The 14910-nt window shown below is 40.5% G+C and overlaps 1 protein-coding gene and 2 long non-coding RNA genes across 12 annotated transcripts in view; 1 reads left to right on the forward strand and 2 right to left on the reverse strand.

Annotated features, from left to right (window-relative positions):
• Positions 1–14910, forward strand: part of LOC147134308 (uncharacterized) — a 42676-nt gene that overhangs the window by 1145 nt on the left and 26621 nt on the right. For 4 of the 9 annotated variants that reach the window (XR_015090220.1, XR_015090226.1, XR_015090228.1 and 1 more), the window contains one exon: positions 2981–3075. This is a non-coding gene — a long non-coding RNA (uncharacterized LOC147134308). Of the gene's footprint in view, positions 1–1680; positions 2024–2133; positions 2518–2980; positions 3076–14910 lie in introns of those variants that run through there. The other 5 variants (XR_015090223.1, XR_015090222.1, XR_015090224.1 and 2 more) reach the window with 4 other exon arrangements.
• Positions 68–3351, reverse strand: LOC147134309 (uncharacterized). Its single transcript, XR_015090231.1, has 3 exons — positions 2392–3351; positions 959–1122; positions 68–832 (listed from the first exon to the last, which is right to left on the reverse strand). It is a non-coding gene; the product is annotated as an uncharacterized LOC147134309 (long non-coding RNA).
• On the reverse strand, positions 4582–8612 carry LOC147134310 (uncharacterized). Of its 2 annotated transcripts, XM_086056623.1 has the most exons (9): positions 8445–8612; positions 8207–8310; positions 7968–8102; positions 7808–7853; positions 7094–7162; positions 6837–6984; positions 5946–6002; positions 5825–5863; positions 4582–5578 (listed from the first exon to the last, which is right to left on the reverse strand). In XM_086056623.1, exons 1-8 carry the CDS (start codon positions 8539–8541, stop codon positions 5839–5841), a joined length of 681 nt encoding a protein of 226 aa, XP_085912749.1. In that variant the 5' UTR covers positions 8542–8612; the 3' UTR covers positions 4582–5578; positions 5825–5838. The 2 variants fall into 2 exon arrangements, with proteins under 2 accessions (XP_085912749.1, XP_085912748.1); XM_086056622.1 differs by having other exon boundaries at positions 4582–5863.

The raw sequence follows: 14910 nt of genomic DNA on the forward strand, positions 1-14910 counted from the left end.
AATACATACCCGTACATATAAAAATCAATTCTACCAACCAAACAAATATAAAAGCAGATTATTTTTCCTCAAATTGCAACATTTTTTATTTGAAAATTGAAAAATTCCACTACATCACAGTGATACAGTGATTGAATTGGATTAATTGTTCAGCGCTAGCACCAACCCACGCTGCAGGAAAAAAAAGCAGTTCAACTATAAAGGTGCACCCTATAAAGTTGAATTTTTCCCTAAAAAAAAAAAAAAAGACAAGCCCCCTAAAAGATTTTAGTAATTGCATATAGATGCCACAAGTGTCATTAAGCATCAACACTTTGCTTCATGGATGTGCACAATCATGAACCCATGATACTTATTTGACTGTATAAAGTTGGTAAATTATTCAACACAAGCCACCTTTACATGAGGCTCATCAATGGCATCAACACATTTCATTCACCTTTCGACATTGGCACACAAAAATAAATCTTAGGGAATGCGTCGAGGTGCATTCAAGGATCGCCGACAAAACAGGACAACTCAACTTGGATTTCTGCGCAACTATTCTGTTGACAGCTCATTCCATTTATGCTGATGTTTGCTTTGAGTCTGAATACCTCAGAACCGTTTACCTTCCGCGAGCATTTCTTTAATGTAGTCGAGATTTAAGCCATCCGTAGATTTCTAGACCAGTAGCATCATTTTCAACTTGATTCTACTGCTGACTGGGAGCCAGTGTAAATTCTTGAGGACTGGAGATATTTGCTCTTCTCCTGAGCTGCAGCTGTTTGATGCTCTTCTTTTGGTCGGCGATGAATACTGCACACTTTGGTCGGTCCAGACGGATGGATTTCTGCATATGGCGACAGTTTCAGAAAAAAAGAAGCAACGTCATGGTTCGGCCCGGAATAACGGCAAGGAGCCGTTTAAGGGTCCTTGAAGGTATCAAAATGACCTCAAAATATGCGGAGTTACTCACTGATCATTTCCAACCGCTGGATCAGAAGACGAGCCGGTCCTTCTGCATCGCTGAAGAAGTCCCGAGAGAGGACGGCATCGGTTGCGGCAGGCACGGGTGGCGCAGCGATAGCCTGCGGTGGGGCAGGAGGGCTGGGCGGGTGGTCGCTTGCATTTGCGGCGAGGCTGCATGTGGAGATAAGGAGATGGATGCGGCGCTTTGTCTCAAATGACTCTCAGTTGGTGGTTTGCAGAGCAGAGGTTATCACGCCGCGCTTCCAATGGAAAGCACTAAAATAAATGGGCTTTGTTAGAGGCAGAAAAATGTGATTGTCCTTCTCTATGAAGCCAAAGACATTGCTGCTGGTTTTTTTTTTTTTTGGGGGGGGGGGGGGGGGCGCTACCCTGTTTGATGGGCAGATAGGACTGCATGTCCAAAGTAGGGCAAATGTGTCTTTTTCAAGCCAGATGTACCAGTGTGTCAGAAAAGTTCCAGGACTGGTTTTAGCTGCTGTCGGTCCTAAATAAAGGTCAGACACAATCACAGCGTGATTTGTTTTTCTTCAAAACCCATCGTGGTCAAAAAGACAAAAATGGACCTCGCTGTATTGCTCACTAACAGCTCCGATGGCACTGTCAGAATTTGGATTTGATAGAAAACTGTCATGTTGCTGTCATGCAGTTTGTTGAAGTCATATTACAAATCTAAAAATACACTACATGTTTGTCTGGCAGCATCTTAAAGAGAGTCGCTTTGATGTGTGCGTATGAGTGTGCTGAGTGTGCGCACGTGATGTAATTAATTTTTTACAGCGCTCACAATATGCATGTAAACTTGGGGCTCGCCTGCCTCACGATTCAAATAAATGAAGAGACTGAATGCGAGGCTCATGTTTTATGCATACGCCCGGCCTGCAGGTTCCAGCCGCATTGTGCTGAGCAGCTGTGGGCCCAGCAACATTAAGAACAAGAAACTACTCCTTTGAAGCGTACATTCAATATGAAGCTTTTTTTTTTCTTCTCCTTTTTCACCATTTGGATTATGCTTCTGCGTCCGATGACAACGTAGAGATGCAACTACTCCAAGGTTTGTACACCTGATTGCTTCATTAGGCACAGCTGCACAATCAAGATCAATATACTCAGATCGTGTCAATCAAAAGTGAGCATTACCTGTCATATTTTTATACGACTCTTAGACATAATATAATGAAATAAAATGTGTGGGTTTTAGGGCCTTAAGGAGTATTTTAATGGAGATTAAATGCATTTTGGGGGGGGTGTATGTAACCTAACCTATATGTGTGGCCAATATTGTACATCATGTGTTTGATTCATTTTCAGCCTACAACAATTATGAAATGAAATGGTTTCATTCAGGCTATGCATGTTGTTGTTTTTTTTAGCACACGAATACTTGTTTCGAAGGCTAAAATAAAAATTCCCATGACGCACCGCGCGAGATGATGATTACATCCTTCCTCCGTCGATGACAGTCGGTCAACTTGTTAGCCGTCAAAAAAAAAAAAAAAAAAAAACTAGTTAGCTGTTCATTTAGCTCGTTTGGGTCTATTTTAAGAGGTACATTTTACGCACGTAACAAGTGGAGAATATGTTTGATTCGAAAAATACATCATGTTCATTTGTAATCTAAACGTCAAAAAGTGTTTGCTAGTGTATTAGCTTAGCCACCGGTGTTTGCATGTGTTGTAGTTTAACAAGGAAGTACGGTGGCTTATAAGGGAACAATCCAAATGATAAAAGTGAGCCTTTGAGTTGTCAGACAAAGGGTGTGTGGGTTTTTTTCCCCACTAGTATGACCCACATTTGGTCACATAATTGCTGTAACTTGTTTTATGAATGTTTCTTGTTTTATTAAAGTACTAATTGTAATTGATAGCATAACGTATGACAGGTGTACACTGGTATTATGGAAAGTTTACTTTTTAATGGCTTGTATGAAAAAAGTTGGGTCTTTGACCCAGTGACAAAACGTGAAGTTAAACAACCACTAAGTCTCGTTTTTTTTATCTGCCTATTTCAGAAAGTTTGTCCATGCAAGTTATCCGAACTTGAGAATTGGGTTAACACAATTCTGTCCAGACGTCAGACTACACGCAAACATTTCAAAGGCTAAAGGTAAGGTGTTTTGCACCAATTAGTGTTCGCTAACAGTGCAAACTACTTTTTGGTTGAATATTTTGTAAGTGAAATATGTATGGGTGCTTGCTTTTTGGGGGTGCATCATTAAATTAGTCATTGGTGGCTTTGCACATTTGAATTCTGAATGTAGCCAGTACTCTTAAAAATGCTCCAATACTACACACCTGATCGGGTTGGCATGACAGCTGTGTGGAGATACTTACACAACATGGATAACAACACTTTTTAATTTATGACTGCAAATTGTGCTGCAAAATGGATGATTAATTCCGCACTAGTGCATGCGCCTCGCCAAATCATTGATTTGAACCAGAGTGTGACAAGTGGACATTGTTTTGATTCTTTATCCTTTGTGTGTTTTGACGGAAGAATGAGAGAAATCTCTAATTAAGACACCTGCAAACTGTTATAAATTGCAAGAATAGGATAATGCTGCAAGTCTCATTAACATTCTGATTGGGGGGGGGGGGGGGGGGGTTTGAGCTCCGGTAAATTTAAGCCTTATAACATTTTTAAAAACATCATTTTTCAGTACACGTGGTGTAATCTTCCGTCACACTTGTTGTTAGCCGCCATGCTGGACAACTCTTACCTGGTGGCCAACGCTCGCTACTGTTCCGCTAACATGGCACTCCTAACATTCTAATTACTGTTGGGCATCCTTGGGTCCCTTAAAGTGCAAAATAAATCCAAGCTGTTGTTATTATTGGAGTTTATGTACATGCATAGCAAGCGTCAAGTGATCCCTGGCATAATGAGAGTTGCTCAAGAAATAAATGTGACCTTTAGGTGACTTTTGCTTTATCTACCTTGCGGGCTGGGCGCAAAAGCAGGTTGAATTGCATTTTCTTTTCCTCTCAATGTGGCGTGAACTCTTTGGGGGGAAGCTGCCAATGACTGCTCCGAAACGCGGCTGCATCATTACAAGCTGCTTGGTGGCTAATTAGCTCATGTGGAGCTATTACATGCACCCGAGCGTAGAAGCGACAGCTTTTGTTGCACAACCCCCTCCCAAACTTATGCAAGAGTCCCTGCGTGGCAATGCGCCAAAGCCTTGGCCATGCGCTCACCCCGGTTGATTTTATTTGTATTTCCACACGAGCACTCAAACTGTCTTCCCAACAAAGCTCACCCGCAAACACTCTCTCCAGGTCAAAGAGGAGCTTTTCCTCAAGATCTTTGCACATTAAAGCGAAACTTAAAATAGAGATCCATTGACAAATCAAGGCCCAGCAGATCCCACGAGATATGAGTACACTATTGAACTGATCCCGAACCCGCATTTTCTCCCTCGTGCGGTTTTGCGAAGTTAACGGCCGCCATACATCAGGCCACGTCAAGGCTGACACTTCTTTTAAACGCATTTTCTAATTACCAGAACAGAAAGGCTAACGGACTCAAAGGCAATAAAAAAAAAAAAGTACAATTTTTGATTTGTTTTTCCACAAGATTTTATTTGTATGCAAGTATACAATGAAAGAATTATTTTTATCCAGATTTTTTTTTATTGCCCCTCTGTGTCATGTAGTTGGTACTCCTGATCATTTGTCCCAAAAGGTTTACATACATAATTGAATTGAATTGAGAGAATGACTTCAAGAAAGAACAACAAAACAGACAAGATCAAGCTAAAGTAAAATGAAACATTGTGTTTAGGTTAATGTGTCCAAAACCATTACCAAATATTAACCAATGCTCTATATGAACATCAGTATAGTACTTAGAAAACTGAGGGACCAGAAACAAAACAAAACAGCCATAATAACAACCACCTATCAAATATACCAATCAAAATGTACAACGTACAAAATAATAATAATCCTCCTCATTTTGTAAAGATCATTGATTTGTGATAGTCTTAACTGGTTGATGTTTCATCTCCATTATTTGATATTCAGATTTTGTATTTATGTATTTTATTTTGCTATGGTTGTGCATTTGTGGATCTTAAAATTTGCCGTGTCTCTTAATTTATACCCCCTCCCCCTTCTTAAAACATTTTAATTTAATCCTGCTAAAAAATTGTTCCCTGGCATTGGAAGGAAGATGTGCTGACTGAAATATAATCTATATAATATATAGAAGCAGTGTATAATGTGTCCACCACATATGTATTTATAATAATACCAATATTATTATAATTAATAATTATAATACCTAAAAATATATATATATATATGTATATGTATATATAAAATCTTTGTGTGTACGCATTTCCGTGCAACCCTTCTTGCCAGTCGATGACTCTGCATCAATATTCTGCAGCAACAAAATGAAATGAAACATTTTTTAGATGACGTACATTTGAATCAGATAGATACAATATTTAAAATATGAAGACGAAAAGAGGGCGGCACGGCGGTCGACTGGTTAGCACGTCCGCCTCACGGTTCAGAGGTCGTGGGTTCGATCCCGGCTCCGGCCTCCCTGTGTGGAGTTTGCATGTCCTGCGTGGGTTTCCTCCGGGTACTCCGGTTTCCTCCCACATTCCAAAAACATGCATGGTAAGTTGATTGGACTGTCTAAATTGCCCCTAGGTGTGATTGTGAGTGCGGATGTTTGTTTGTCTCTGTGTGCCCTGCGATTGGCTGGCAACCAATTCAGGGTGTCCCCCGCCTACTGCCCAAAGACAGCTGGGATAGGCTCCAGCATGCCCGCGACCCTTGTGAGGATAAGCGGTATGGATAATGAATGAATGAAAGACGAAAAGAAATGACTAACTTACACAGAAGAAACAAGTCAAACCAAATCTTGGTCAGGAGCCCTGCAAACACAAGCGGAGACATCAAGGTCATACACAAATTCTACTTGGCCCTGCTCTCACTTCTGCCGTGTTTTTAACACACCTATCTTGTAGCGGTTTTTTGACTGCCTCGAGGATCTGACCATTGTGGAGTTCCCCACTGATGGAGGAGAATGAACCATAGTATCAAAATCCGAACACCAATGGATAGGATAATACTGCAAGTCTCATTAACATTCTGATTGGGCTCCGGGTTGAGCTCCGGGGAAAAGAAAAAGCAGAAACAAAAATGGTTCAAAACAAATGGCAACATGGTCGTATGGGGCGTGCCGGTAAAGCTACGTTGCAACACCACGAGATGATCAATTTTGCATTTTTCAAGATAAAAAAGGTGCAAATTTACAAGAATAAAGTCATTTTCAAGATGCATTTTGAAGTATTATATTAAAGTCGGTCCAAATATGTAAAGCGTGCACTTTTTCCAAATGATACAAGATCATTTATTGTAATTGTTTACCACTGCAGGTAACTGGGACAGACTCTGATTTATGGCCCAACAACTACAGGAAAAAAAAAAGTAATATTACCACCCTCCCCCTCTCTCAGACTATACTGTATCATCAGTTCCGTGGCATCAAAAGCTGCACTGAAATAAAGCAGAACCAGGATTGAACATGAACTGCTTATCAAAAATGTTGTTTATAAGTTCAAGTTCAACAAGTGTGCGAGATTTTCTCAGTCAATGGAAGTCATGTTTCTTGTTGATTGATTGAGTTTGTATTTGAGCTCATTTTTCAGAACAAAAAAAAAAAGTTCATGACAAAAAAAAAAAAAAATCACCTTGTCACCATTTGTGACAACAGTATTGCGTTTTACTTGTTCAGTGTTCAGTTGCTTCCACTTTACATGCTTCCACTTTACATCTGACCAGTGTGAGTGAAAACAGTGAAGAGCCCCGAGAATATTACAGTACATTATGAAAATGTGAGCTCACCAATTACTCTGAGTGGATCGTAGCATGGGCATGGCATGCGCTACAACTCCGTTGATGTTCCTGGTCAAGAAAAGCGGGAAAGCTTGACAGTACCCCACAATCACAGCAGCCACGACGAAAAGAAATCCAGCAACGATAACCCCGAGCCCTGTGTGAATATGTACAGTAAATGTTATTAACTCCTGCATCCATGCTGAGACTGCGTCAGACAAAAAAAAAAAAAACATGTTTGCCGATTCAATCGATTAATTGCTCACTAAGATCACGTCTCTTGCCGTTGTCAGGAACACCGGTCATGTTCACTGACTCGCTGTCGTCAGGCCTCACTGTGTGAGAAAAGACATTTTGCGGTTTAGTATGCATTCATACTTGCAGCATTGCACCGATTGTTTACTTGGCCGAATTATGGAGCTCCGACTCTCGGTACTACACATGACAGATCCTAGATCAGATAAAGCGTCAATCTCAGAACAGGCAAATCACTCCACCTGTCATGTAAGGACTTCTCTCTGGCTGCGCAAAATGACAGAGGACTGCTTGAGTCAGTCAAAAGCAGCCAGAAATATCCATGAAAAAAATTAATTTGGTGAGTCACACTCCTTACACCCGTTTTTTGACGAAAAGAGCCAAATTGTGGTTTCATATGAGGTGAGTCGCTGTCCTGTGAAAAACTGTCCATTTTTTTTTTTCATTTTTTCTTATTTTTACGTGAATGTGGTTTCAGCATTAACGTGAAAACATCTCATGAATGATCCTAAATCACTTTAAGTGAAATGAAAAAAAATTTTTGAACCAGCCACACTCTGGGTGCTCAGCACCCCCAAAGCTCTGAACCTAAAATCGCCCCTGTTTGTACCCATTAGCAGTTGATTCCATTTGGTTAAAATGTTATGTCATTTTAAAAGGAAATTCTCTCTGAATGTTCGGAACTCCTGTATCACCCCTGGCCTAAGGGATTCTTGCTATCTTACCAATAGTTTTATAGAGCACACATTCTTCTATATGTACGTCACTCTCCTGAAATTGTTAAAAGAAAAAAGGCAATCAGTCATGATGGACTCAAGGTTTCACAAAATCACACAAACAAATACAGTAAAGTTTAAAGCTCAAAATGTAAATAACATAACTTACGTTACGATATATGGCCATTATTTTGGTGTCCCTAAAGTGTTTAGTGATAACGGACGTGTTATCCATCGATATTACATCGCCACTTATGGTAAACTCGGGTGGAGTTGCTGTAAAATTTCCTTGAGCGATTATTATCTGTTAGGAAACAACATGAACAGAAAATCCAAATGAATATGAAGCACCATAAGAATCAAGCTTCACTTGAGCAGCGAAGGCATTTACACTTGAAATCCAGATACCTCGTCTTGATAAATGATAACTAAACCGCTGGCGCGAGGGATTAGATATTGGTTTCCACCATCGATTTCAATATCTTGTTTGAAGACCTCCCGAGGCACACACCCTGCGAGAAAAGGGGGAAAAAATCTGCTTCGTCATTCTGCTAGAATATCGAAAGTCCACCACCTATTTCTTCAGTCGAGGTCAAAATGTTATTATAAACAACTTCTAGAAGTAAAAAAAAAATATTTCGTCTACCTGGATCTCCATTGGCGATGACGACTATAGCCAACACAATGATTTGTGCCTTCATTTCTTGTGATACTAATGGTGACCGTATTGGCAGCGTCCGCATTCTTTTCTAAGATAATTTATTTGTTCTCATTTTGAACACTTAGGACGCACCTACGATGACGTACACACGGAAAGTCCCGCTCCCTTTGCCTTTTAGTGGTCCAAAAAGGAGATATCTAGCTTATCTTTTTGTGACTAATCACAAGGGGGCGCCCTTGCCTTGCAAGTTGGCCATTCAAGTATGTGGAGCAATAAGAGCACAGTACTGTACATGAGGACATGTGGAACTCCAAATTAACTTTAACTGGTCTTAACTTGTTTTCTCCATTCTTCCTCTTCATCACATTTGAAATATAATTTAAACTAGATCACGTTGTATTCATAAATGGCAGCACAGTGGTTATCACGTCTGCTTCACAGTCTAGAGGTTCACGCCTCTTACGTGGCCTCAGGTTACCTCCCATCTTCATAAAGCATGCAGGGTAGGTTCAGCTAGGATAGGATGGATATAAATCATAATTTAAAATCTGATCAAATCACATTATATATTTTTTAAACCTAAAAAAAATCATTTAGGTTTAGTTTTTAAAAAATATCAAGAATTTAGCAAGCAATTGTTGGGAAATGCTGAATGCTCTCCTGTGTGCTGTTGGATCTGGACTGTTCCGTGACACAGCAGACAGGGAGGCCGCTGACAGACAGACACGCACGCACGCACGCACGCACACGCACACCGTGTGCAAAGATAATGCAGGAGCCACCTTCATTGAGAGCGCATCTTCTCTGGTCCACCGACAAAACACAAACCGTCGTCTGTGTCACTTGATGTGGGCCCCTCTCTATCACTTGCCTCCCTCCATCACTCCATCCACCCTCAACCCCCCTCCACCGTCCCCCCAACCCGTCATGTCATCCACCGCAACTTGACCATCATTATGACTCTCGTCTAGGTGGGTTCCTTAATTAAACAAAGGCCATTTAGGGTAAATAATTACTATTCTAGTGGTGAGCCTCATCAGCCCTTGTCTGTGCAGCAGCACTTTGGTAGCGGGCCAATTCAGGCGCTGGTATTTGGAATAATTAGGCAGAAAGAAAAAAAAAAAAAAGAAGGAAAAAAGGTTCACTGTTATGAGCCCAAGTTAAAAAGGTTTCGCTCACTCTCTCTCTATTGAGAGCGTGTGAGTTGTGGAGTCAATGGCGAGGCCAAGCCACACTCTGAGAATTCTGAGCAGCATTGGAACAAAAGTGCTCGGCTGCTTTGCACTCTGCTCAATTTCACTTGGACTCCAAACAGCAAATACAGGGACAAAATATCCATATTAAGATACAGTATATGACTTTTTTTTTTCTTTTTTCAAATCCAAACCAAAGGTTGTAGATGCATATTTACACATGTATCTAGCATAAATAGAAATAACCTTTTTTATATATATATATATATTTTTTTTTTAAAGAGGATGTCATGTCAAAATGTTCTATACAATACTCTGTGCGCCCCAACTAGTCTAAACACGGTATTCTGATAAATATTGTTTGTGTCCATTTTTATCCATCCCAGGAGGCAGCCATTTTGTCATTGCCGTCAACTGAAAATGACATCGCGGTGCCAAAGGGCTCAGCTTGCAAACGTTGCATGATCAAATTTAGACAGGTTAGCCGTGATTGGTTGTTATCTGATTTTTTTTTTGTTTTTTGTTTTTTGTTTCAATTCACTTTAAAATAGGTTTTATACTAATAAGAAGGTAATGATTAGTTTTCCATTCCAATGAGAGCAGCTTCATCAAATCCCCTCTTGAGTCAAAGTTGACAAAAATGCAACAACTTCCTGCTTGCGACAGCGATTGAACTTCAAACAAGGAAGCTTCTTGTCGATGCAAGCGCCCACTGCAACCTGTCATCTGATTTCCCCATTTGGCCTTTCACAAATCCTGGGAACATAATTTGGGAATATACTTTTTTGTTGTTAGGGGGCGGGGGGGGGGTTGACTGTCTGGAGGCACATGTTGCTCAATGTCAAGAGAGCACAGCGGTCCGGCTCTATGGATCCACTTTCCAGCGCGGTCTCCTGAGAGGGATCTCTTTCGAAAAGCAAATGTCTCTGTTTGAAGTGTGGCCTCCGGTTCAACTTGCTCTGCCTTTTGCTCTCCTCCACAGGGCCTGTTTTCTCTCCCTCACTTTTTCTCATTCTAACTCTCTTCCCTCCTAAAATATGAGAAATTGAGAGCAAATTGAAATCAAATCAAATTTGCTCTCTGACCCAAAGTACATTTGTACGAAGCAAAATGAGTTGCCGACCCCAAGCACGTCTTGCAACTGTAGTGTTGGTTTTGGCCACTTCACTCGGTCGGTGGCATTTGCATTTTTGATTTCTTTTTTTGATTTCTTTATTTTTATTTAATGGGACGTAGCAGTGATGACCAGAGAAAACCAAGTCACAAGAAGAACATGGAACTTCCACACTGCCTCAGCCGAGATTCAAGGTGTGCTCTCCACGAGGCCCACCGTGCCCTTTTCGAAGCAAATTCAGAACCGGATGACCATAAGGGCAGTCATGTTCTTTACTCTATTCTGCCACTTGTGATTCAGGACTGGCCTAAGTCTCACTATTTGGTAGGCTAAAGCTCATGTGAGCGTGTCTTGTTACAGCCCTCCGGTCCTTGATAAAGGCCAGCATTGTGCAAGCAAATCTCTTCCGAAACAATTGAGATTTTTCAACTGAGACCTTCTGTTGTTTCTCTTGCGTCACACGTACATGTGCTTCAACGCACATCCACTCTGTACATAGCGGAAGCATATACTTTACAGTATACCGACAACCACTGCAGAAATGCGCACTTTTCGACCACTGCGATTCACTTTGCTGAAATGAAAATGACAATAGACATGACGGCAGTTAGAGAGCGCATCAGGGCGTCTGTAAATGGCAAGTCGATGCGGTGCTGTAAAAATGGCAGTCGGGTCGGAACGTCTATCACTGTCATGTTTGGTTAGGGCAGCACCTTGTGTAGCTCTTCACACTCGGCTGAGTCCTGTGGTTAAATAAACAAAGCTTTGCGTTTGGTTTTGCCACGGATCAGCGCAGCAATCGGGCACTCACCTGGAAAACCGGAGAGCGAAAACGGAAAACAGAATGAGAGCATCACACCGCATTTAAAAAGCCTTACAAGCAACTGTTTTCTTTAACTGGGATAGCAAAATCCGCTCACGTGTTATTCGATCCACCGGTTAAGTCCCTGCTATGGCTCGCTTGGTCAGTAAGGCCAAGGCCAAGATCATATTTTGCGTGGAAGGTATTGAAACTTGGCACACGATGATTAAAACAAAGATGGAAGAGATAAAGTCCATGAAAAGTAATGATGGCTCCATTCCATAGAACAGAACATTGTTTTATGCGTTTTAAATGTCTTGGACGCCAGCCACATGAAGAGATCTTCTCAATTTACTAGTTTTACACAGCATTTACATCAGCATTCGGATGGATGGATGGATATTGCTTCAATTTAGTCATGCCCAACAGCCTTTGAGGACAGAATTCATTTTGAAATATGGAAAGAGCATTCTCTTCATTTTAGCCCCACGACGTGAGGATAAGCGGTACAATGGATGGATAATGTTAGCGCTTGTAGCTAACATCAGCTAGCTCAGTTAGTTTGTTGCCGACACACAAAAGCAACAACAAACCACAAGAGTAGACATGTTAATCCCTTCATTTTATTTTGAAGGTTCTATTTGACGCAGACTGAACTATATTGTCATTCAGCGCAGATGCTGTCACAGAACGAAATGTCAAATGCGCAGCACGATATAAAAACACATAATAGTCTTTAAAAACAAAGACTAAAGACAACCCATATGTAAAATAAAAACAAAACTGTAAATGAATGTTACATTACTGGGCTAATGTGTTGTTTGGTTCCAGTCAAATAGGTGATTAATGCTACCTTTCCTATCGCAAAATTTGTATTCGCTAATGTAGCTTTAATTTAGCTAGCTTGCTAGGTAGGTACTGTAGATCGAAAATAGAGAGAGATGGACGGATACTGTACTTGGAGCCATAAAATACAAATTTATAGGTTATTGTAAGCTAAATTAGCCCCAAACTTTCCGATTCATCATTGACATTAGAGATAGCTAATGTGGCTGACATTGTCCTAATCAGGCAAAGATATTTTTTTGAAGGAAGCAGAAGTCAATCACGACTACACATTTTATTATCTTGCTGTCTTAAATCAGACTCAGTTTTCTATTCACTTTTACCCATAGCCTAGCCAGTCAAGATGTTGCGCTCAGCCAGTTTAAATACCCAAACACTTTTTTTTTTTTTTTTAATGAGTTGACTTTTAGATTCACGCCTTCCTCAACATTTTGTGCGCATGCCGGCTCTTGTCGAAGACAGCTGCTGGCCGTCTAGACAGACAAGAGGGCACTTCTGCGCATCCAGGCCTGGGATTGTTTCCCTGTCACTGCCGTCCTTCCTCATCTTCCCGAATGGAGGTCGGCTTACAGGCTTTTCCACTGCCGTCATCTCTCTCCACAAACGAGAGGAAGGGAAAAGATAATTACAGGACAGAGGCAACCATAACTCACCACCACCTAAGGTTAACACTAATAACAATGGTAACCGGCAGCCGTGACATTGTTTCTTAATTACACCAAACGACTGTAAACAATCCGTCTTAAAAAGCTGCTTTGGTCCACCTGTTGCCCCTCCGCCTCAGGAAAGGGAGTATTTATTTTAAGAGAGGGATGAGAAGAATATGGATGATCATGTGACGACAAAAAGAAAGATATTACTGCCATTCGAGGCACTTTGGATGATACTGAGAGGTATATTGCATAAATCACTGCATTCAAGATTTGGATTACAGGAATAATATCGGATAATACAATATAGAGATGGACCGATATGTTTTTATCAGGGCCGATATCGATTATTAGTAGTCAAGCCGACCGATAACCGATATTTAGAGCCGATATAAATTTTTCGTAAAAAAGAAAATATTGGCATTAAAATCTTATAAAAAAATTTTTTTTTTAATTCTTAACTTGGTTGAAACGTCTTTAAATGTTTATTTAACAATTTTTCAGAAATGTAGATTTTTTTTGGGGGGGGGTATTATTACTTTAAATTTTTGACAATATACATCTTTGTTACCAAATTCTAATAAAAAATTCAGGGAGCACCCAGGGTAGTCAGCACGTTTTAAAAAGTGAAATGAAAATAATGAAAAAATATCTCCATATAGTTTTCGACAATAAAAGAAGTCCTCCAAAATTTCAAAATGACAAAAAATTAGACTTTCACATATCTTTTGTGCATATATATTTTGATTCCAACACAATTATAAATTGCTTTATTATCGGCCATCAGATGTTTTAAAAATTCCGAGACGATGTTGGTCAAAACGCAGAATATCGGTCCCGGCCGATAATCGGTCTATCCCTAATACAACACACGCTTCTCAGATTCATTTGTTCCTTATTTGTGTGCGTGTGTTGGGTCTATTCAGTGTGTGAATGTTGAGGATCAACGGACTAGTAATTGCCGGAAGGTAATATTTATCTGCCCATGTGTGATGTCATAACAGTTTGTGCTAGCAGCTTATTTAAGCTAATTTACTAGATAATATTTTTAATGAGCCTGATGTGACGGCGGTTTGTTTGTGTTGAATAGTTTTTTGAATGTAGTCAATTATGTACCATGTACATGATTGACGCATCGTGTTGTTAATTCTTTAAGTTCCTCTACGTTTTAAGTGCTCTGCCTCCATCTTGTTTGCAGATTTTATGCTATACGCGGTAGCTATGCCCTCAAATAACGGGGGTTCACTCTCTTTCAATTCAGCTCGGCTACAGCGTCTCAGCATTCACACTTAACCTTTTGAGGGAATTGCATTTTGTATAGTCAGCGGTATTCCAGGCAGGACTGCACTGATAAGTTCAGCCTGCATCACGCTCCGTACAACGCATGTCTAAACATTGTCCTTGAAGTGCTTGATTGTTGTGTTACTGTTGCCAAGGGGACGCTCGGCTGTCGATGTATCCCCCAGTTGTTGGGATTTTTTTTTTTTTTTTTCCCCCCTTTTTTTCAACACTCACTGCACTTCCGTACTGCACGCATTCTTTTCTCACACGCGATCGTCCTCTCATTCACAGGAAGTCCAACACAAACATTAACGCTCCAACGCATGCTGTGGCCTCCCTTGCTTAAAATACATCATCGTTTTTTTGCACTATTAAGTTTTCTACTCTCCTGCGTGCTAATATTGCACCTTATTCCCCATGAGTTCGCTTTAAAGAGACGTTAACCGCTGTGTAATAAAACAAAAATAAAATAAAAATACTCGCCTCAACAACAGAGTGCTAGCTAGCTGGTGGCGTGGCATCGCTGGAAAAAAAAATAAAATATATATATATATATATGAAATTT

Source organism: Filicampus tigris, chromosome 16 (assembly GCF_054856515.1).
Source record: "Filicampus tigris isolate MCC_2025a chromosome 16, RoL_Ftig_1.0, whole genome shotgun sequence".
Taxonomy (NCBI): domain Eukaryota; kingdom Metazoa; phylum Chordata; class Actinopteri; order Syngnathiformes; family Syngnathidae; genus Filicampus; species Filicampus tigris.